Genomic DNA, 25,299 nt, shown 5'->3' on the forward strand with positions numbered 1-25,299 from the left:
AGCTAGGATTCTACAAACTACATTTATGTACAGCTGACTTTCTGTTAGATCTGATAATTGGGGGCACTCGACTAGTCAAGAGAGAAGTGAAAAGCAGTTTGCTTTTCTATGCACTTGCTGTTACTGGAAGCATTGTCTCAGCAATGTCTCCTGACCTCAGCAATTGATGCCAGTCTCCAATTTCTTTCAGCTCCTTCAGAATCAACTTCATTGCACCCTCTTCATGGTTTCCATCAGAATCTATCTAGGCAGCACCTATCCTCAGAGGCTGAACTTCAGCTCCATAAGTTACTTCCTTCAAGATCTTGAAGTACTAGCAGTAGCCAGGTGTCTTCTTCTAAGAGAGTATCAACCCCGCTGGGCCTCTTTTCTGAAGACGTATTCTGTTATATATTCCCATCTTCTGGCAATATAGTTTACCTAGATGTACTCAGCACCTGACAGAATCCCCACATCGTTTCCTTTCCTCAAGAAATAAAGGGTATTATGAAAGACAGGACAAAGTGTTATCCCCTGGAACTTCCTCTCCCTACCATAAGCCTGGGAAATCTGCAGAGAACAGACACCAGAAGAAAGCAGACGGACCTTGGCAAATAAATATGTATTACTATAAATTTAATAAGGTGATTACACCAATTACAGCAGCTGTTCTAGAAACATTGTTTTTATGAGAGCGAATTTTCAAAGACCCTAGTACCTGGTAGGCAGTTATTGATTTGGAAATTGCTTTCGTTTTTTCCTTAAAAGTTGTCAAAAAACACAAAGAGTAGTCTACTTTTTCCTGACATGGTCAAAAATTGTTTAGAAAAAATTAACTTCTGTTCTTTGCCTAACTCTAGTCTCCCTAGAGTTGTATTATCACAAAAACACCCAGAATACCTCATTTCTTTGCCACATTAATATTATCATGACAATTGTGCCTGATGAGCAAGAAGCAGAATTATCATAGATAATTTAGTAAGATAAACATAAACTAGAAAGTAAGGGAGATAAATCCCATGGAAATGCAGAGACTAATCATTTCAGTGATGTTTCTGGAATCTGGTCATTAAGACATTTCCTCTGAAGTAAAAGACAAATTGCTATATTTTCTCCTTTTATTAAAAAAGAAACACAGTGTTTGGAGATCTCTTTGGATTCTTGAAACACTATGCGGCCAGTCCTCCAGATCTGTAGGTTCCATATTCACGGATTCAATCAATAGCAAATTAAAAATATTTGGAAAATAAGCAAATAATACAATAATAATAATAATACAGATTATAAAAAATTAATATAAAAACATTTACATAGCATTTACATTGTACTAAGTATTATAAATAACCCTATCTCTACTAAAAATACAAAAATTAGCCAGGCATGGTGGCATACACCTGTCAGCCCAACTACTCAGGAGGCTGAGGCATGAGAATCACTTGAATCTGGGAGGCCGTGGTTGCAGTGAGCTGAAATTGTTCCACAGCACTACAGCCTGGGTGACAGATCGAGACTGTCTCAAAAAAATAAATAAATAAACAAGTAATCCTGAGATGATTTAAAGTATACAAAAAGATGTATGTAGATTAGATACAAATATTATGCCATTTTATATAGGGCACTTGAGCATCCACGTATTTTTGTATCTGTGGAGTTCATGTAACCAAAGCCCTACAGGAACAGAGGGATGTCTCTCTATCACTTTGGAATGTGCTATTCTTACTAATTTACAGAGTAGTCCTTAAGATTAACAGTTTTGAATGAGACTCAGAGCAAGAGGGGGCCTGTAGTTGGCCCAGGCTTTAATGTGAATTACTCTGCTCCTTGAGCCTATCGACACAACAGATCTTATGCTACAGTGTCTAAGAAAATTAGGGATATTATATACAACTCTGGCAATCCCCAACAGTGCATACCTATAGGAGATGGGAACAAAACCATGGTTCTCTTACATGGGAATTTATTTTTTTGAGAAATACTTCCTTGCTTGCTTGGTAGTCCTGTTTCATTTTTCCTCCATGAACATCAAGTGACAATGCTTTCTCAGCACAGACTAGGCATTATCTGATACACCAGACCATAAGATCAAGCATGTATGGTGGCAATTCATCATCAAATAGAAATGATGCATAAGAGATTGTACTCAAGTCACTCCGGAAGGTATGAGAGGTGCCTACAATTCCCGTGATACATACTTCTTCTCCATTGCCTCTTCTCCTGCACTCTACATCTATGCCCTCATGAAAAGTTCTGATGACCTATTGACTAGGGAAGAAAGAAAAACTCAGACTTTTAGCAATGGCTCTGCACTATACTTCTGAATCAACAGGAAGTGAACTTTGTAGCATCACAGTTCCATTCAGAAGTATCCGTGTAAAGCAGTGGTGAAGAGAAATTCTTTCAAGAGAAGAATTTTGAACCATACATTTGATTTTTCAATTTGTCTGGACTAACTGGATGGTCTGAGTATGGGTGTATCCTGATGCATGTTAGAGTAGTTAACAGTCCAACACGACTTTTAGTGACTTGGAAAGGAGAGATTAGAGGATTAGTGAGAAAGTTTGGAGAAGAGATGTGTAGATGAACCTCTGCAATGGGGACAGCATATAAAGATCTTTGTAGCCCATGTTAATGTTCGTCAAAGGCATTGACTGTCAAGGAGTCTTTCAGAACTCAGATGGAAAGGGTAGTATGTTTTATTGTTCTCAGTCTCTTTCCCCAGCCACTCATTACTTGTTCAGTGCATCATGGACACTCTAAAAGTGTCCATGGTGACTGCTCTTCATGGATCAACAAATGAACATTTCCTCATCAATGCTAATCTTTATATTGCTAATATTGCTACTGAGTCTGCCAACATCAGAAACCAAAATGGATCAGCATTCCTCAGGAGTGGTGGAAGGACTGGCCAGATTCTGCCACGTGACACCAAAGCTAAGATTCCCACAAATAGGGAGAACTATGAGACTCTAAGGCAAGAGGTTGGAAGATGGATTTAGTCCCTCATAGTTTCTTTCTATTCTTGTCAGCATTCATCCCAGCTATAGTCCTTCATCCCAGAAGCAATAGTTCCCAGTCCCTGGCTATTTTGGTATTCCTAGGACCAGCCTGATCATAGTCCATCAAAGCTACCAGCAACAGACAACATGTCCTCTTCTCACAGGTCTCAGCCCAAGCTTTTCAAGGATCTTCCTTTGATACTCTGTCAACATCAGCCAACAACAATTATCCCTTAAATGTGTGAATTCCAGTTTTACAAGCCCCTCCTTCGTGTTTCTAGCTTATAATATCCCCAAACTCTTCCCCCATTTTTCCCTAGCCCTGATGGTGGTCATTTCTTCCTGCAATTATTATCTCTATGAGACTTCAGTGTCCCTTCTCTTCAGTCCCCAAAATCTTTTTAAATTAATTCCTACATTAAATTATTTCTATAGAAACACCGACTATGATCTCTGTGTCTCTGACTAGAACTAGAAAATACAATGAGAAGGTCCATATTCATAATCTTATTCAGCATTGGACGTTTGAAAATTGTTAGCACCACCTTGTCTACAAGCATGAAAAAGGCTTTGAAAATAATGAGGTTTTCATTTTAACTATGAAGACTCGGATAATGGAGAAACTCTGTGAATGTAATAATGAATGTGGGAAGGAGAAACTCTATGAATATAATAATGAATATGGGACACCTTCCAATTTAAGTCGGCCCTCAATGATTATCAGAGAACATAAAAATACAGGGGGAAAGAGCCCTAAAATTATAATAAAGGTGATGAACATCTTTCATTTGAAATCTTATCACTAAAAATTAGCCAACACCTACTGAGGATAAATCCTATGATTGTCATACATGTAGAAAAATCTAACAACAGCCAGCATCAACATTTATTACAAACAAAGCAGAAAAACTGTATGAATGTACTAATTGAGATAAAACTTTTCATGTGAACACATATGTCACTTTACGTAAGAGAATATACACAAGGAAGAAATATATAAATGTAATAAATGTGGGAATGCCTTTAGCAAAGAGTTTCATGTCATTACTTATTGAAACACTCACGTCGATAACATCTTTAGACCAGGAAACTGGTGATTTTTCTCAGGTGTCATAATTTGAAAGGCTGCTTTTGGTTTTCTTCAAGCCATAGCCCTCCATGGTGCCTCAGACCATAGAACCTAAAAACCTGTGGCATCTCTTCTAAAATATGCTTTTTGTATCCCAGAACTCATAACTTCCTGTCCAAATAGCCCAGAGCCAATTCTAGGGCTTGTAGCCTATTACTCAACTTTGTCCTCCAGGAACAGAGGACATGCAACAGTATGTAATCCTTTAGGCTTGTATAATGGACAAGAAGAGACTTCAGGATAAAGCATGATTATACACAATGGAGCGCCACATGCCCTCGCAAAACGTCTCTCACAAGTCAGGATTATTCTTGATATGAGAAGAGAGGGGGAAGGTAGGATCCAGGTCCAGAGGAATTCAGCCACCTAGTGATATTGCCTATGAATGCAAGAACTAACACGCAGGCACTGATGAATGAGAGAATTAAAATAGCAGTAAAACGTCATAAACATTTAAAAGCATGAATGCGTTCAATGATAAATCAAAACTTACTATATATCAAAAGGTTCATGCTTGGGAAAAATCTTATCAAATATGATATTATGAAAAACTATAACTTTTCTGCTAGATATAATTTTGTTATAAATCATGTTTCAGGTGTGATATCAAACTTTTTATAGAAAAATTCATACTTTTTCTATTAATAGGTTTAGTCACTATGAAATATGAAGCTATTTAAAATGAATGTGAATAATTTAAATGTCAGGCCATATATGTTAGACATATACATAAATTATTCTTGGAATAATAATTTATATAACTGAAAATATAGCTATATTGGATTTGCTTATTAATCCACCTAACCATGACTATGAAATATTGTAATTAGATAACTTTATTAATATTTTCTACATTAATATCACCAGTATAGTATAATATACGGTGAAAATAAAACAACATTTAAGAAGTTTAAACTGTCATTCCACAAACCTTTTCTCCTATTATTTCTTGGCAAATATAAGTAGCTCTGACTAACTAACTAAATTGTACCTTCAATAAAAATCTACCACTTTGGTAAAGTTGGAAAAAAAAAGAAGTTTGAATGAAAAATACTCAGCAAAACACATCATAAATTCAAAGTTTCAGGACTAAAATTAAAGATATTGTCAAGAGGTGTTTTTGAAACACATTGTACTAAAACCTGGATTAAGGACAACACTTGGCAGTTAAAAGATAACTAAGTAAATACTGTGTCTCAGGGAGAGATTGGAGACTTATCTCCTTGGTGGCATGTGTTATCTTCCAAAGGGGAATGAAAGCTGGGGCCATGGAGATATTCCAGCAGTTGTAACTGGTAGAAATTTGCTGTATCCATTCTCAACCCTGCAGATGTTTATTTATATTCCAGAAGGTGAAGACTAATGATATTTGCCTTCTCTTTCCATTGAATATTTGTTAACAGAAGGAATAAAATGTTTGTTTCCTTTCTCAGGAGGACAAAAGAAACAGTTGTCCTTCTATATGATGTTTCAGATTCATATTTTGGGGGTTCCTCATTTAGAGGATAGATCCATGAACATGTAAGATAACAGGTATGTGTACTTCCTCACATCACCCAAGAATAGAAAATAATTAATGAACCAATGCAGTAATTAATATAAGTAATAATATGTTCATGCCCCAGAAACCTTGTGTCTACCTTCAGAATAATACAGATATAGATATTAAAAACTTAACTGGTTTCTTTAAGCAGTGTTTTGTGGTTCTCCCTACGGGAATCTTTCACCTTCTTGGTTAGATGAATTCTTAGATATTTCATTTTCTTTGTGACTACTGTAAACGGGATTGTGTTCTTCATTTGGTTCTCACTTATAATATTATTGTTGATAGAAATGCTCAGTAGCATTTCTTTCCTACACTGATTTTGTATCCTGAAACTTTACTGAATTCATTTATAAGCTCCAGAAGCCTTTTGGCAGAGTCCTTAGCGTTTTCTCTGTATAGACTCATATTGTCAGCAAGAGAGATAGCTTTATTTCCCCCCCCCCCCCCCCCACCACCTCCGCATTTGGACGCATTTTATGTCTTCCTCTTGCCTGACTGTTCTGGCTAGGACTTCCACCATTATGTTGAGTAGGAGTGGTGAGAGTGGGTATCCTTGTCTTGATCCCGTTCTCAGGGGGAACGGTTTCAGCTTTTGCCCATTCACTGTGATGTTGGCTGTGGGTTCATCATAGACGGCTCTTATTATTTTCAGGTATGCTCCTTTGATGCATAGACTGTTGAGGGTTTTTATCAAAGGGATGTTGGAGTTTATCAAAGATTTTCTGGGTCTACTGAGATGATCACAGTGTCTCAGTTTTTGATTCTGTTTATGTGATGAATCACATTTATTCGTGTATGTTGAACCAAACTTGCATGCCAGAAATAAAGCCTACTTGATTGTGATGAATTAACTTTTTGATGTGTTGCTGGATTTGGTTTGCTAGTATTTTGTTGAGAATCATTGCATCTATGTTTATCAGGGATATAGGTCTGATGTTTTCCTTTTTCATTGTGTCTCTGCCATATGTTCATATCAGGATGATGCTGACTTCATAGAATGGATTAGGGGGAAGTCTCTCCTCTTCAATTTTTTTAGAGAAGTTTTAGTAGAAGTGGTATTAGTTCTTCTTTGTCCATCTGGTAAAATTTGGCTGCTCCAGTGCTTTTTTTTTTTATTGGTAGGTTTTTTATTACTGATTCAATTTCAAACTTTCTATTGGTCTATTCAGATTTCACTTTCTTCCTGATTTAATCTTATGAGGTTGTGTGTCTGGGAATTTATCCATTTCCTCTAGATTTTCTAATTTGTGTGCACAGAGGTAGTCATAGTAGTCCCTAAGGATCTTTTATATTTCTGTGGGATTAATTATAATATCATCTTTGTCATTTTTAATTGTGCTTATTTGGATCATCTCTTTTTTTCTTTAATTTAGCTAATGGTCTATCAATTTTGTTTATTTTTTTTTTAAACTATTGGTTTTATTGATCTTTTGTATGGACTTTTGGGTCTCAATTTCATTCCATTCTTCTCTGATTTTAGTTATTTATTTTCTTCTACTAGTTTTGGGGTTGAACTGTTCTTTTTTTTCCTAGTTCCTCTGGTTGTAATGTTAGGTCATTAATTTAAGATTTCTAACCTTTTGATGAAAGTCTTTAACCCTATAAGTTTTCTTCTTAACACTGCTTTAGCTATATCCCAAAGGTTTTGATAATTTGTGTCTCCATGTTCATTTATTAAAGAAAAAAGTCTTAGCTGATATTGCCTTCCTTCTTCCTGTTCCAGAGAGTCTCAAATTACCTATCATTAAATTGTGAGAAAAAAATTTAAAGGGAAGAAATGAAACACATGGAAGAAGTGTGCTTAGAAAAGAACTACTGATGAGATTACTGCATGTAGTAATGAAAGTAATCTAAAAAATGGGAAGCCTTTTGAGATTATGAGAAAGTTTTACTCTCAAGTAAGTCATATTGTATCTTTAAAAGCCTGTGATTGTTCACTGTTTAAAACAACTCTTGACTCTATAATACTTGTGGAGTAGTCACAAAGGATTTACAGTAGCCACAAAGAAAATGAAATATCTAAGAATTTATCTAAACAAGAAGGTGAAAGATTCCCACAAGGAGTGGGCAGAAATTAAATTGAAAAATCTATGCAGCCACCAAGGAAAACAAAAGCCTGACACCCACTTTAAATGCACCTAAGATCAATAGAAAGAAATAGTCTCCAGATAGATGGAATCTGGAAGCCTCAGAATCAAGAGCAAAAAAAGATATTTTGTCTTCTCAGAGTCTAACCTCAGGACTGCCCACACTCCTAAGGGAATGAATTTTTACAGTACCTGCCCAGCAGAATTTCAGAATTGTTTTAGAACAGTGATATACGGTACCCAAAAGAAAAACAGAGATATTTATTGGTCACCAAACATCCATGTGTTCTACTTTTCTTGGCCTCTTTGCAGTTAGAAGAAACTATGCTTTAAGCTTTAGGCAACAGACTGTAAGCAGAAAAGATATGAGTCACTTTTCAGGGGGTGCAACAAAAGCATTAAAAACTAGTTCATTCTTCTCCACTATGGTCATCTGAGGGCCAGATGGTGTTTCTACGTATTAAGACTTGGGTCCCACACCTTAGAAGAAAGCTACTCTTGAGAACTGTTGGGCTCATTGCAACCTTTGCGTGAGTGAGAAGTAAGTATTGTACTATGTTAAACTGCTGAAATTTGGAGGTTTTTTTGCCAAAACATTGCCTATACCCCTAGATCTCCATCAGGAGTAATTACCCCACTCCTGCCTCCCAGAGACCTTTGGCCTTGTTTGAAGAAATTTTTGGTTGTCACAACTAAGAAAAATATGCTACTGGCCTCCAGTGGGTAAAGGTCAGGGATGTTGCTAAATAACCTGTAATGCACAGGAAAGCCCCCCCAAACAAAGAACTATGTGGCCCAAAATGTCAATACTACCACTGTTGAGAAACCCTGATCACGTCAAACCTGACTAACAGAACACTGAAATGGCGATCATTCAGTGAAAAGTTGCATATTTATTCCGACAAAATTTATATACCATTTTGAGAGTATGTGACTCTCTGCATCCACTCATGCATATAGTCTATTCTTCCCGTAGTAATCAGAGTAATTTTTTTACTTCAAATGTAAAGCAAATTAGATCACTTCCCTGCTAAAAATTTTCAACGGTATCAGTCACACTTACAATAAAATCTCTACATTGTAACCTCAGCCTAGGAGGCACCTGCCCTCCTACCTAATCCAACATCATTGCTATCCCTCTGGTCCATTTTTATAGGCCTTTCTACTGTCCTTCTAACTCGCCAAGAACATTCCTGCCTTGGAGCTGGAGGATTTCCTTTTATTCCTGATGTGTTTATTTTCCAGACAGTGAAGAGCTTTCTCCTCAGTTGAGGGTTCTGCTCCAGTGTCTCCTCCTCAGAGGGTTCTTCTCTGATTACCCTTACCTGAAACAGACCCCCACCTCAGTTTTCCAGGGATTTTTACTTTCTCATCATTTTGTACATTGTTTAGTTTTCTGTGGCATATATGTTGCCTTTTGGAAACCAATTTTTCTTTTCAAATTTGAAGGGCATATGCAAAGGTTGAACTTTGGAGGTGGTTCCTCTATTATATCCATAAATAGAGAACATTTGTGAGAAATTTCACTTTTTGACCTGTTACACGCTCTTGGAATCAAATGCAGCAGCCTAGATTTCTCTAGTTTTGTATTTTAATAAGAATTTCTTACATGAGTATTAAATCCATTTGAGTAAATAAAGGAATAGAAGAAATATTCCCAGTACCTCAAAAGTTTCAACTTAAAGTTCCAGGATCGAGATAAATACTTTTTTAAAGTCCCACAAATAACACGTGGTTATAAAATAATAAGATTTCTACCCAGACTCAAACTTCAGAACAGCTCTTAGAAACTAAAAGCAGTCCTATATTCAGCACTAATGGGCTCTGAATGAACTGTAAAACAGTGATAAGGAAAATATGAATTTGTCCTAATGAGAAACTCTGGGTACAAGACACATTTGAGATAATTAAAAAAGAATAGACATTGAGTATTAAGAAAGGATGTTAATCTTCACTAATGAATGAGACTGTATTACAATGTTATAATTAAAATGCCTGTAGTTTCTTTCTAAAATTACAAACTTAAACAAATTACGTAAGGTTTATGGGAAAGTCCAATCAGAGTGTACCTCTGAAAAAGAATCTGTAGTGGATATGGGCAGTAAATAAAAGAGAATATGCTTTCCTCATATACCAGAATGAGAAATTTTCAAGGGGTGAAAACAAATATTGAAACTAAAGCAGTGTATGTTATCAGATTATAAACAATTGTAATAAAAACAGTATCCTAAACAAATAATGTAAAAATAAAAATCTTTCAACTACTATTCTTGGAATAGCTCAGTTAGTGTGTTCAGATTTTTTTCGTTATGTCTAATAGGAGAGGAAAATACATATGGAAAGCTGATAAGCATTGCAATACTTTTTTAAAAAACTAGATACTATTGACAAAATTGATACAGAATTCTCAAGCAAGACCCATGTTAGCACGTCTATTAGATTTGTAACCTAAAGAACATGCCTACCAAAATATAGAAACATTTACAAAAACTACAGCTCGCTTAAAGAAGTAAGATGCCTATTTATGTAAATGATCATTCAATCAAAATAAAACAAATAATATTGAGATGATTTGTCCAAATATCTGAGCCCGTAATGAAATCAAATTCAATAAGTCAGTAATGTGACGAAGCTATATTTAATAGATTTTTTTTTTTTTTTACTGAATAGATTTATGCCATTGAAGGATGTGAATATAAACAGAATAAAATAGATGCTTTCTATTAAGATTTTATTAATGGTTTTGACATGATGTCCCCTGATATTTGACCTTCAAAATTAGTACAAATTATTTTAGATATGAACTCAATCCTGAAAATGGAAGACTGATTTTACGATTAAACAAAAGTTAATCACAAATTAATATTAATGGAGCCAATTGGATAAGGCTTCAATCAGCTCACATTAGCAGTGAACTTTGGGACTGGAAGGCATTGGGTTTAATGGTAAACAAAGCATTTGGTTGAGTACTTACTAATGAGTAAAAAATGAGGTTTAATTACATTTGCTGATTATATTAAAATGGGAAAGTGGTGAGAAATGACAGAAAGTATTGTGCTGGGCTTTAGCAAAAATGAAATTCTAGGTGTTGGAGACAGGTAATTTAAACTAATGTTGATTGGGATTCTGTCTCAGGGAGTGGATATTCGGGAGTTTTGTTTATGTATTTTGTTCTAAAGGAGTCATTTTTCTTGCCTGAGAAAAGCAACAACTATAAAAAGTAGGCAGATTTAGAGACTGTTTTTAATTCTATGTTTTGTGAATTCATGAAACTTATTTTAATGTAGAAGTTGCTTGACAGACTTAAGGTAGTCAAAAAGGGTCAAAATGGAAGTAAAAATATAATTTGGTCATTTATTTATTCTACACATATTTATCTTGCCTAATCTGTGCCAAGCACTCTTCTAACAGTTTAGAGTATTTGTGAACAAAACAGACTAATCCCTGACACTCCATGAAATTTAAATTCTAGAAAAATTGCTTCCTCTTGGATTTTCTTTTTCCTTTCCTGTTGACACCATAGAATGTTTCATAGGAAGGCATGATAGCCATCCCCCATGCTATCAGACTATTAGCAGTGAACTTGAGAGTTGGAGACAGGAATTAACATTTATGCAGCATTTACTGGTGTTGTGTGTTGGATCTTAAGGGGATGCAGAGATGAAAACTACCTACAGCTGCTGGGAAGTATTTAGGGGCAACAAGCTGTCAAAAAGAGTTCCTTGAGACTTGATAAGAAATTTTTTGAATACATAGCTAAGGGAAGAGAGACCTAGAAGGAGAGAATAGCATATGCAAATATAGAGGGGCATGAGAAAGTGTGACACGCTCTATGAAACACAAAGAATGGTAAAAGATGAAAGTCAGCAAAGGCCAGATCCTAATGAGCCTCACAGAGCATGCAAATACGTTTAGAATGATAGCACTGTGAAAGCATTGAAGGATTTGTGACAGGGAAGTAAGATTGGATTTGTATGAGGCTCATGCTGGTGAAGAAGAAAATGAGCCTAGGTACAGGGAACTGATAAGTCTATTGCAGCAGGCCTGGGAACAGATGAAAAACCTGTCATACAATATGGGAGCTACTAGTCACATGTGCTATATAAATGTAAATTGAAATTAAATGAAATTGAAAATCTAGTCTCTCAATCACATTAATCATATTTCCCCTATTGTATAATGCAAATGTCGAACATTTCTATCATCTCAAGCATTCTATCTAACTTTGGACAATAGTCACCCATTCTGGGGAAGAAAGTGAGATGATCCTGAGGGAGGAAAGAAGGGCATTTTAGGGCAAAAGAACTTTAGATTTTACTCCGTATGTCACTATGTTTTTATTCTTTTACGACAAAAATATCTTCAGGTGCCACTTGAAAAAATTGAAGAAAAAAATCAAAGCCTACAGTTGGCATTTCAGCATGGGGATGAAAAGGAGAGAATGGTCAAAGAAGTAGATCAAACCTCTCTTAAAGTGTTGTTGTCGATATTTAATGATCTCTATTTGACCTTGACTATAAAATCCAGAATTTAAAGTATAAACTCTGAATTTGTGAAATACTTACTAGTACTTACTGTAGAAAAGTTATATTTAATAGGAAAACTATTTATGTCATATGATATTAAACCTTCTTTATTAGTAGTGGTATTTGAGGAAGAAGTAAACACTCAGTGGAATGGAATTACACTGACCATAAATTACACATGGAGATTTGGGCAGAAGAAAATGTATTTACCTAATCACTATCTAGGGAGCAAGCAGATAAGCAGACAGAGGTGTGGCATGGCCCTCAGCCAATACAGACACATACCAGCACAATCACCTGTCAGTGATGCCTTGCTTCTTGGGCAGGGGTGCCACTCTTGCTGAGTATTTGGGGGATTCCCAGCGAGCTCAACCAGAGTAGGCAACGGAGAGTTGCTGCTCTCTAGCTGCCAGACTGCCAAGCCATCAAGTCAAGGAATGCTTCACAACAGGCTGCCAAGGAAGTTTTAGCACTTGATTCTTATCTAGCTTTCCTGGTGTGGTAATACTATGTTGCTTCTGTAGCCAAAATAATGCAAATCAAAATTAAGGGTGAAAATAAAATGAATACGTATACTGGAAAAGTTAGCAGGATTCAGAGCTAAATTCGAAAATAGTTTCAGAAGGTTTCCAATTCACCACATTTCCTCTCAAATTGTAAAATGTATATTTTAAAAGAAATTATTTTTTAATCCTTGAAATTAAAAGATGGACCCCCTCCTAGAAGCAAACATAAAATTTTATGTTATCTGTAATCAACGAATCACTTATCGATAAACTGAAAACCTTAAGCATTCCCTAATTCCTGTCAGCTGCAGAATCAGTTGGATTTAGATTGCTTCTATAGGGAATGTTCCAATTTTTATTTTTGCTACAAAAACAAGACAAGCTAGGAATGCAATACAGAGATTAAATTACATAGTTATCCTAGCAAAGATGTTCTGCAACATGGTTCATTATAATTGTTTCAGAAGTGCTGAAAATCATTTATATTTACCATATATCCATGTTTGCCTAAAAAAACTGGAAGTGGTATCTAAATATAGATAGAAGTATGTATCATCCAGCACATCATGGCTTTTTTCTTATTTATTATGTGAAAAGAAAATAAATATTACCACTTTTTTTTAGTTTTTAAAAGGAAAGATAAAATATTAATAACTCAAAATTAAATACACTTCATGTGATGTAAGGAATAGAATCCAGGTGACATGACCTTTTGTTTGAGATTAAAACTCTTAAATATGAAGGAGATATAAAAAGTATCCCTTAAAAGTAATGCGAAAGATTGATAATACTCTCTTTGTTCTAACACTATAATCAGTAGAGTATTTTCTCTATTGTTTCTAAGCAAGACCTCTGCTGGCTTTTCTGAACAGTGTGCTGGTCCATTTTCAGTCTCAAGGTCAACTGGAGTTTCTGCACCTCCACAGCCCATCTTTCATATCCTGAACCTGCTGCTATCAAAGACACACACCCGAGGCCAAGCTGTATAATAGTGGTTTCCAGCAGAGACAGCGGGCATTTTGGCTGGGTCTATCCAGACAGCTGGATGGTGGTTCACACTTGCCCGGCAGGGCAGGTCTGTCACACAGACCTGAAACTTGAGGAATTTTGGAATCGTGTGTCCTACTTTGGTTGATTATAATTTTCTGTGAATTAAAAGAAGTTGTACATGAAAGGCGATATATATTTTTCCATATCATTATATATTTTTCATACTGACATGAAATAATATGTTTATGGCTGCATATGCACATATAAACATGTATACATATGTATGGTACATGCATATAGACATTTGGTTCAGTTACACAAATATATATCGAATACATTCTGTGTACCAGTTTATAGATGCTTATAAGCTGAGATCCATGATTTTTTAAAGCTTACAGTCAAACTGCAATGTTGGCTACCTTCTTGAGTTAAAAGTTTGCCTGATGTAATTTTATTTTGTTTCCAAAATAGAACATAACTTAAGCTTAATTGAAAAAAAAAGTGTGATGCACTAGTCAAAATAATGGGTGGATTTTCTTCTATAAATTTTCCTGTGATTTGTTGAAAACATCTAATGATAAAATCCCAATTCCCTTAAATTCATTCACAAATATGAATAGCTTTTCTTTACTTATGTACAAATCAGAGATCTGAAATGTTGTGCCGCTCATTAGTTTCACATTCATCTAGATACCTCTCTTGTGAAGACGTCTGTCAGAGTAGTAAGGAAGAAATTCTTTAAAAACTTGCTCATTATTAGCCACCTTTAGTCTCACCTAGCCCAGAATTTCTCGTGAACTGAAGGAAATGCTTTTTATTCTATATCATTTCCAAATCACTTATTTAAAAAATGAAAAACTACAACAAAGCTGCAAATAATAAATATGATATAAAATTAGTTAAGAAACAGAGGTGATGAAAACCAAAATAAAACAAGATTTAAAATTCTATAACCCTGCACCATTTGTTTTGTCACTAAAACTTAATTTGAATACTAAGCAATATTTTGTGCTACTCTCTGTATCTAGTCTTCTCTCTCTACAAGTCAACTTTCTTTGAGTAGCTCTTACTCAAAAACAATCAATTATCTATTGCTCATCTTTCTCCACACTATATTAATGAGTTGGAATAAAAACGGCCAGTCAGTTGATCTTTTCTAGTGTGACACATTTTTTTCTCCACTCATAAACCACAGCATCATACAGACTAACTCTTCAACCTGTCCCCAACTCCCCACCTATCCTTTGTCTTTCAATCTTTAGTAACAACATCTTCCCCCTCAAGCTCTACCAGGATCACATCACCATTCTCGAACACCATAATTTAATAGTGATTTCTATTTCTTTGTCATCACATTGAGTCTCGATCATATGTTCTCTGGCCCCAACCAGTTATGAAGCTCTGACTACACATTAAGAAACACCTTTCAAACCCACTGCCTCATGTATTTCCTGACTTCATGAAGTACAGACACAATTCCTTCAAATTTCATCCACTTTAATAAGACACTGTTTCTAATTATGTTAGCACAAATGAGGCATCTCTACAACTCCATGTGCCAATACTCAGAGAATGAAAGCATTTCAGAACTAAAAATGACCTTGGAGATCAATGGTCAGACATTCTTTTTCTCAATTAGGTTCACGAACCAATTATCTCAAGTAACTTGCCTAAGGTCAGATGGGTAGTGACAGAACTAGTTCCAAAACCACAGCTTCCTAACTCTGATTCCACAGTCTTCCTTCACAGAGAGACATGCATCAAAATGGTTTCCTGTAGTCTCTCATGAAAACCCACTGCCCTCCTTGCTTTCATCATCCTCCTGTTTACACCATCCTCCTCTACTTCCCTTCTATGTGTTTTTCCTTCTATTTATTTTCTCTTCCTGGCTTTCTGTTGACTGTTCCAAACTTGAAGTCCTTCAATTCTCTATGGTATTTATTTTCTTTAAATACCTACGGTCTTTTATTTATATTTCTCCTGTTGAATTTATCATAATCTACCACAAACAAGGGTTATTTATATTCTTGTTGTATCTTGCTATTAGGAAAGCAAGTTATTTGAGGAAGGACTCATAGTTTCTTACAGGTCTTCATAGGCTTTTTGGCTCTTAATAAGTCAGTGTTCAACTGAATATAATTCCATCTATCATAGGATATAGCTGGATGAGAAGTAAATTGGTTATCACTCAACAGTTAATGTATCTGATTTGCCATGGGCCTAGGGCAGTTTTTTTGAGTTCAGTATTTCTTATTTTTTGTTATTTGCTGGGCCACAATAATAAACTATAGCAAATAGCAACAGAACTTTTTCAGTCACATCCAATTCAATCAAGTTGTAGATCATACACTCTCAAAAATAAAGCATTTCTATTTTCTTCACTTCATATTACCTGTAACAGAGTCACATTCAGAAAAGACTCAGTGTATATGTTTATGTTAATGCTAGTGCTAATGCTGGAACAGGAAGAGACTATGAATCATCTGGGTTCAAAATTATCAGAATTACAACATCAGCACTCCAGAATTCTGACTTATGATATAAAAATTTTACTTTGTGCTTATTCTGACTGACAGTAAATTTTTTAAAGGAATCTCAATTTTGTGTTTTTTATTATGCCATTTTAATATTATGTAGTCATCTAAGATATACTAAAAGTGACCACAGTTTTAGAATATGCATAGCAGAGATTAGTATAAAGTTGATTATCAACAGAAGCTAAATGAATAAATTATTGACTAATTTACAGTAGCCTGTCCCTGAATCCATTATTTGGAATCATACGTGATATTTATTTCCTCCATGAGAAGAGGTATTTAGAAACTCATATTCAATTTATTTTGTAGTGGGTGAAAGTAACGCAAGCAATTTTCCACAAGCACAATAGCTTTCCTTTTAGAACACTGTAAATCTGAAATACTTCCTGTCTGTCTTAACAACATTCCTGAACAATCATCTTAAGAACTGGGTTTCCCATTGTGCTTACTAGTCTGTAAGCACAGCAGCTGCTTCAGGATGTATGCTACTACTGCCTCACTCCTATATGGTAAAACCTCATCATCCCACATAAGTCTGGGCAACCCTTGTAAGAAAAAAAACATGTTCTATAATCTTTACAAACCAAAGCACTACATGTATTCAGTTCAGAGACAGATTTTCTGAAAAAAAAAAAAAAAAAAAAAAAAAGGTGCCTAAGGTCCACTGTGTTTCAATAGCTCACATTTCTTAGATAATGAGGAAAAAATATGAAATATGTTCTCAAAGATTGACTCTTTGATAACCTATTTCTAGGTGAAATGCCTATTGGTATAGACAAATGTATTTTAGCAGATAATTTCTATCTGATTATGTTTACATTCTTATTTGTGGGTCCACCTATATCAACACTTGTTTTTGTAGCTATCTCTATTCTTGGTGTATGTATTACCATACTTTACGCAAAGTAAAATTAAGTGGGGGTTACTAAGAGTTGATCCACATAAGTATTTATTAATGATGCACACATCTAAATGTACCTTGTAAATGTAAATTGACATTATATAGTTAGATCACCCAGTAAAACAACGCCTATCTTTAAGGTAAACTTCCGATAAAAACCTATTCAAATGTTATAAAAGAGAAGTTACTGAACCAGGAGTATGAGACTTTTACACCCATGAATCTGACACAGAGGGAGTTATATAAGAGTGGGAAAAACCCTGTATCAAATGGTGCGATGAAAATATTTATTCCCCTTTGGGTAGTATAATGTCTTTCTCCAAAAGTTATTTTTATCACCTCAACACCCTTTACACACATAGCCATTGAACTGACAAGTAATCCTATTAAGTAGTCAGTGGATTTTAGTAATCCAAGGTTTAGAAAAGGATACGTAAAAATTCATCCTAAATATAGTTAGTAAGGGTTAATTATAGGGCAATAATCCTTGCATACAAAGAGACCGTAGAGATGTAACGATGGGTTTGATTATGTCTAGAATAGCTCTGAATAGCTTAGTGAGTAAAGCTATAATTATTTGCAGCAATATTTTTATATCTATTGCCATGAGATTGTTAACTTGTGTTTATGTAATGTCTTTCTTAGATTAATTGGAAATGCTCCATTTGAAATCAGAGCAGTCTCTAGAGAATGTTGCTAAAATGTTTTAGCCATTAAAAATAATTCAAAGCCAGTTAACTGGCCAATGAAAAAATTTAATGCTTTAGGAAGTCTCTTCTAAACACTTATGTTGGGCCACCATGCATGTCTGTATTTAGTTTTTGAATTAAACCTCCCTGTAGAATATTCTGTGTTAGGCCACAACTAGTAAAATGGATAGACTCTGTGTCACACAAAGGAATACAATGATTGAAATGATCCATCAGCTCTTTTCATTGTGTTTTCTTTGTGTGCATAGAAACAACTTGTTTGGAGATTGAGCTCAAAAAGAAAAAAAATCACCTTATATTTTAATTATATATTTAATGTCATTTAATACTGTTAAACAATTTTTATACAATCCCATGGGATCCTCAGAAAAATTCTGTAGATCTTCGCAAGCAATAATAATAGCTACTTTTTATTTAGTAACTGAAATGTACAAAGCTTATGCTAGGCACACACAATTTTTTAACTTTCTTAATTGCAGTGTGCACTATAGTATACCACCTAGACTTCCCCTTCAGGATCAAGGCATTTGTTTGCAAGCTATGAGGAGGGTTAGCTTTCAAATTACACCCTAGGAATTTCCTTTGACCAAAGAGAGCTGTCTTCCTGAAGATTATATACTCTTTTCTCAGGGAAGCCTGCATCCAATGCTTTGTTGGTGAGAAGTTATAGAGCTCTGGATCCCTTGCTTTATTTCAAGATATCTTAATTCAAGGGTCATCTCTGCTCAAGACTCCAGGAGGGATTGGCTGAGGTCTTTGTTGTAATTGTATAGAAATTTAATTTCTCTTCATTTCTTCACAGATGCTGTTTCCTCCCCAACAATAATACTCCTTCACTGCAGTGTCTATTCACTATTAAACCTAAGACATGACTCTTGCTATGGTTTGAATATTTGTGTCCCCCTCCAGAATTTATATTAAAATTTAAATCTCAAGTGTAACAGTATTAAGAGATGGAGGCATTATGAGGTGACTAGGCTATGAGGACTATCCCTCATGGATGGGATTAGTGCTTTGTGAAAGACCTAGAGGAAATTAGCTAGGCCTTCCATTCCTTCAGCCCTGTGAGGACGCAGTATCCACTCCCTCCAGAGGATGCAGGAAGAAGATACCACCTTGGAAGCAGACAGCAGTTCTCACTAGACACCGAATCTGCCAGCTCCTTAATCTTGGACTTCCCAGCTACCAGAACTGTGATATATATATATATGTTTTTATAAACTTCCCAGTGTCAGGTATATTGTTATAGCAGTATGAATCTAATAAGACAAATCTCAACATGGTAGACGAAGAAACTGAGGATCAGAATGAATGCAAGAAATAAGGTTCAAACCCACAGCTTTTCATTATTGCTTAGTGATGCCTGGCTAGCAGGAGGTAGATCAGAGAATCTAAGAGTCCTTATTTCCCAGTGGAGGGTTATTTTAACTCTGGGAGAAGGTAGAGGTATATCCAGACGCGATCACATAATTTCCTTAAGAATCTTTTAAAAAGGAAAGGTTTTTAAAGAGTTATCCACAATATCTCTCTAAAGTAATGATTAAATCTTTACTCAATTTGTTTATGAAGGTATCAAATTATAATTCATTCACACACTCTTCTGTTGATTTTAAATTTTAAAAATCTAACACAAAGAAGAAACTATGGAACTCATAAAGATTTTTCACTACTTAGGAACACAAGGAAAAACATTCTATGAATAATGAAATTCTATCTCAAATCTCTGTCTTAGTTGACCTATTTGTCTTATGACATTAAATGCAAATGTTACAGAACTTTGGTTAAAATATTTTTAACATTTCTTTTCTGTCTTCATGTTTACCTAGAAAGAGCATTGATTACTCTGTTGATGTAAGTATGTTATTAGTAGGATAGCTGAAAGCATCCTTTTCCTACAAAGTTTACACCCAAGAGGCTAGAAACTAAAATACATTTAACATCTGATTTTGCATTTAAGTTATGGCCTTACATAAAGTAGTACTGAAAGTTCTACATAGTATACTTCCTGACAAGAGGTCAGTTCCTTTATTCAACTAGAAAATTAGAGCAGTAAAGATTTTCCATAGCAATAAGACAACAATATATGGTTTATTTGAATAATAAATGTGGAAAATAATACTATTGCTCTATATTAAGCAACAGTGTCAGTTTTTCTCTGTGTCCTTGAAGCAGCACTGTAATGCTGTACAAAACTTTATATTCCTATCACTTACAAGATCTATGTCCCCATGTAAAATAAGTCTTCCTGTTCTACATCAATTTATCTGGTTTATTCTCCTTCTAATGTTTTCAGCATCAGACCCTGGAGCTCAACATTTTCTGAATTACAAAAATAGGAAAAATTGTTACATCAATTATATAATTTAGCTAAAACCTGTTTAATTTGTTGACTCTTTTTTACATAAAATATAAAATGGTGATATATGGAAGGAAATAAAATAGCAGTGGATAAGAAAAAGTCAAAATATACTATACATTCTGAAAAACAGACACAAAAATTTGCAAGATGCATTTTAAAACCATCTAATTGCCAATCGTAACAATATATGAAAAATCAGAGATTGAACATATTCCATACAGATCAATTTGTCATTTCAATCAATTTGTTGCCTAAGGCAATTATCATAACCGAAATCATCAAGAACCATGATGATAATAAAGTGTATTATATTTAGGCACAAGACTCATTCATTACTTAAATTTGGGCTAATGAGACACTTAATATACAAATTTTTTGGTTTTTACTAGTACTTGGTTACACCAACAGCTGCATAGAAGAAATATGCATGTTCACTTTTATGGCATAGCACTTCAGACAGAATAAATTCAGTGGTAAAACTGTTCCAGCTAATAAATATAGCTGCTAATAAGTAGTCATTGAACATTGTAAGTCATATTGTGGATAAAGCCATCATATTCCATATAACCTTTGCTTGAAACTTTGCTTAGAAGCTTCTATTCTAGGAACTCTCATGAGTATCAGCACTTACAATAGAACTATATGTAAATTCTACAAAACACAATAACTGAACTGCTTGTCCTTTTTAAAGAATCATTAAAATCACTGCAATTTTAACAGCCACAAAATGAGCCTCTTAGCATTTGGAACTTTTTCATGTGTCAGAACTCGGTATTGTTAGCAATGCTCAGAAGGTAATATTGGGTTATATGAAACTAATGAGCACAGTGATTTAAGCAAGAAAAGAGCATTTGTTGCTACATATTAAAGTACTATCTTTGGTTTCCTATTAGCACCACTAAGAAGACAAATTTTCTAATTAGGGTCTGGGCTGTGTTGCTTGCAGGAGGTGGCCCATAGGTTGCATAAATGGAATACAAATCTAAACAATCTCTGAATTCTTATAGGCAAAGCTAAGAAATTACTAAGAGCAAACACACAAGAATTTTCACCACCTTTCTTGATACTGAAGACCATTTTAAGTTCATGTGCATAGAACTGGTATGTGTAAGAATATACTTGACCCAGCTTTACTCAAGTTAAAAATAACAGGGAGTTTTTGCAAGTCTCCCTTCTATGTGTTTTACATCTTTGCTATTCAAATATGATATAAGTATTTACGAAAATTACAGATAGGTGAACTTATGACCATGAAAATTACACATAGGTAAACTTATGACCTCCTCCCTTACGTCACACCCTGCACCCAGAGATCTTAGAGACTTTTCTGGTGTTACACAGTAACCAGAGGATGAAGGCAGAGGGAATACTGCCCTGTGGTTTTTACTTGTTTTTATTAGGCTACTTAAGGGAATCTTCCTCCCAGTGGGCACATTTTCCAGGCAAGAAAATTACCTACATTCATTTCAGAGAGAATAAGAGAAAGAAACAAAATTACAGAGCTAGGTAACCACTGTCCTGGGGGAAATGTTTGTGTTTGTCAACCTCCCAGTTGATCATCTGTACAGTCAGAACTGTGAGAGACTTGCTACACTTTCAACTGTGGAAAAAACTTATCTTTGGCAGCTTTTAAATTATCAATGCTCTATACATACTTGATGTTATTTTTTGTCTTTCCCTTCAAAAATCTATCAGGTCTGTCATGCTTGATGGCACAAATTTAAGAGGAAGATAGGAGGAGGAAAAAGAAATAAAGAGATAATAGACCTGCAGTCAACTTTGTAGTATATTCTTTTCTCCCATTCCCCTGCTGCCAGGCTAGCAAGACCGGGGTTGAGTTCTAGGAAAATAAATAATATCTAAGTCCTATCTCTGTACAAGGTGCTTAGCACCTGAAAGATTAGTTTTCAAACAGGCAGTGAATAAAACAGGTGTGATGTTTAAAAATTATCCCATTTAGTAGGTAAACACACACACACATATATATACACACATGCTCTCTCTATATATATATATGCAGAGATATAGAATATATATGTTGATAGAAATATATTTTATCTCTATCATAGCATATATATCATATTATCTCTATCATATATATGATTTTCTCTATTATATAACATATATAATATATAATACATGTTGATATATAGAATATATAGATATGTATTAGAGAAAGAGAGAGAGAGGATCACAAAGAATGAGAGGAGTAACATTAGCAAACTTGCAAAATAGGAGATTTTTACCATCATCCTCCCATGAAAGCATCAATTTTAACAGCTACCTATAGGCAAGAGTATCTCTGAGGGAGTCTAAAAGTCCAACAGACAAGTTCCAGAACACAATTAGAACAAAAATTCTGAGAAAAGGTGCATTGAGGATAGTAAGAACAGTTTTACTTTACCTGCATCACTCTTCCTCCAAGGTGGCAAAATTCAGTGCCAAAAAAGACCTATGATTTCTCCCATAGAGAAAAGTGAGAGCATAGTAAGTGAGTACCCAGTTCCCTCAGTCACATGGGATGTTGCCAGAAAGATCCACTTTTTTCTTACCTAATTTAGATTACTGAGGTGATTAACAAAGCTGAAAGGTTGGGAAAGATGAGAAAGGGGAAAGAGGCTCCAGATTCTACAAACAGCTTAACAGACTCCATCAGAAATCCCACCCTTAAGCCAGTTTGGACCCCTTGCTTGCAGATTCCACCAACTGGCCAATGGACACTACAAACACTCCACACACCTAACCTCTAACTTCCTCCAGGACAGTATTCCAAGTAAACCTATGGAAGACAAGTGCAAACATCTCACATGAAAAATCACATCAAGCCTATGGAATTGGAGAAGGCACATAAACTTGAGCAAAGCACTACCCTAGGGGAACAAAAAATAAAGGGAGGCTCTCAGGACCCAGCCTGGCTTGATGGGATCAAGAGAAAGCATGCAATCTTAAGAATTCACCACCAAGAAAACAAGAGAGGTGGAGTTGGTGCATCTACAGAAAATGTCTGAGAGAATCTCAGAATCCTTAGCAGGGCTGACCAGTTAAGGCATTTCTCTCCCAATGCCAGTTACGACACATCTCTGCTGAGAAGGTGACTACCTCTTCAAATGCAAAGATAGCAAAGCAAAGCTTCAAGAAACAAACAAAAATTAAGGAAACAAGATGCTACTAAAAGAACCCAATAACATTATAATCACTTACCCCAAAGAAATGGAAATCCATTAATTACCTTACAAAAAATTCAAAATAACTGTTATAAGTAACCTCAGTGAGCTACAAAAAAACACAGACAACTCAATGATATTGGAAAAAATGCATGAACAAAATGAGAAGTTTAATAAGCATATGAAAACCATTAAAAAGAACCAACAGAAATCCTGGACCTAAAGAGTACAATCACAGGACAGAAAAATGCAGTAGAGAGCTTCAGCAGCACACTCAATGATGCAGAAAAAAGAATTAGTAAACTTGAATACAGGTTATTCAAAATTAATCAAGTGTTCTCACCAAAAAAGAGGTAAGTTTATGAGGTAATAAATGTGCTATAATAATTGGCTTAATTGGCCATTTCCGTGTGTGCGTGTGTGTATATATAAAATACCATGCTGTAAACCATACATACAATAATTATTTGTAAGTTTTTTTAATATGAATTAACTACTTTTAAAAATTCCAGTGGCATTTTTTACAGATATTTAAAAAAAATCTTAGAATTAATATGGAACCACAGAAGATCCTAAATAAGGCAATCTTTAACAAGAATAATAAATCTGGCTGCATCACACTTTCTAATTTCAAATTATATTACAAAGTTATAGTAGCCAAAATAGCATGGCATGGAGATTAAAATCAGACACATAGACAAATGGAACACAGTAGAAAACTTGTAATTAACCAATGCACATACAGTTAACTAATCTTCAACAAAGGTGCCAACAAAGTACCATGGGAAGAGGACATGCCACATGGTTTTGGGGAAAACAGTATATCCACATTTTAAAAAATAAGATTGCATCACATGATAATGACTAAAAAATTAAACATAATTCCTGAAACCAACCAAAACTTGCAGAAGAAAATATTGGGGAAAGTCTTTATGAAATTGTTCATGAAAAGCATAGGTAACAAAAGAAAAAGTAAACAAGTGTAACTATATTAAATTTAAAACTTTCTGCACAAAACGTCTCACTTGCCTCATAAATATATATACCTACTATGTACTCACAAAAATTTTCTTAAAATAATAAAAAATAAAATAAAATTTCTTCACAGCAAAGGACATGAAATGGAAAGGCAACTTATGGAATGAGAAAAATATTTGCAAACCATATATCTGATAATGGGTTAATATCCAAACTATACAAAAACTTATACAAGTCAATAACAAATGTAAAAATATCCAGTTCAAAAATGGGCAAAGTATATGAACCGACATTTTTCCAAAGAAAACCTACAAATGGCCAATAGGTCTATTAAAAGGAGGGGTGGGGGGGCTCAAAATCAATAATCATCCAAAAAATGCAAATCAAAACCACAATATCACCTCAAAACTGTTGTTAGGATGACTATTATGAAAATGTTAAAAAGTTACAATTGTTGGCAAGAATATGGAGAAAAGGGAACCCTTGTACCCTATTGCTGGAATTGTCAATTAGAGCAGCTATTATGGAAAACATTATAGAGATTCCTCAAAACATTAAAAATAAAACTATTATTGGATCCAGCAATATTACTTCTGGGTATATGCACAAAAAAAATTAAGCTACTATCTCAAAGATGTACCATCATGTTCATTGCAGTATTATTTATAAAAGTCAAGATATGGAAAAAAACATAAGTATCTGTTGATGGATTAATGGGTTACAAAAAAGTATAATCATACCTCATCTTATTATATGTCACAGATACTGTGTTTTTTCTTTACAGATTGAAGTTTGAGACAACCCTGCGTCAAGCAAGACTATCAGAGCCATTTTCCCAACAGCATATGCTCATTTCATGTCTCTGTGTCCCATTTTGGCTATTTCTCAATA

At 34.8% G+C, this 25,299-nt stretch overlaps 1 protein-coding gene across 1 annotated transcript in view; it reads left to right on the plus strand.

Annotated features, from left to right (window-relative positions):
• The first annotated feature begins 3,589 nt into the window (after positions 1-3,589).
• Positions 3,590-25,299, plus strand: part of LOC111520395 (serrate RNA effector molecule homolog) — a 34,508-nt gene continuing 12,798 nt past the window's right edge. The window contains exon 1 of the mRNA XM_023183094.1: positions 3,590-3,745. Within this exon, the coding sequence (XP_023038862.1) occupies positions 3,590-3,745 (156 nt within the window). The remainder of the gene's footprint in view (positions 3,746-25,299) is intronic.

This window comes from Piliocolobus tephrosceles, chromosome 8 (assembly GCF_002776525.5).
Source record: "Piliocolobus tephrosceles isolate RC106 chromosome 8, ASM277652v3, whole genome shotgun sequence".
In the NCBI taxonomy this organism is placed as follows: domain Eukaryota; kingdom Metazoa; phylum Chordata; class Mammalia; order Primates; family Cercopithecidae; genus Piliocolobus; species Piliocolobus tephrosceles.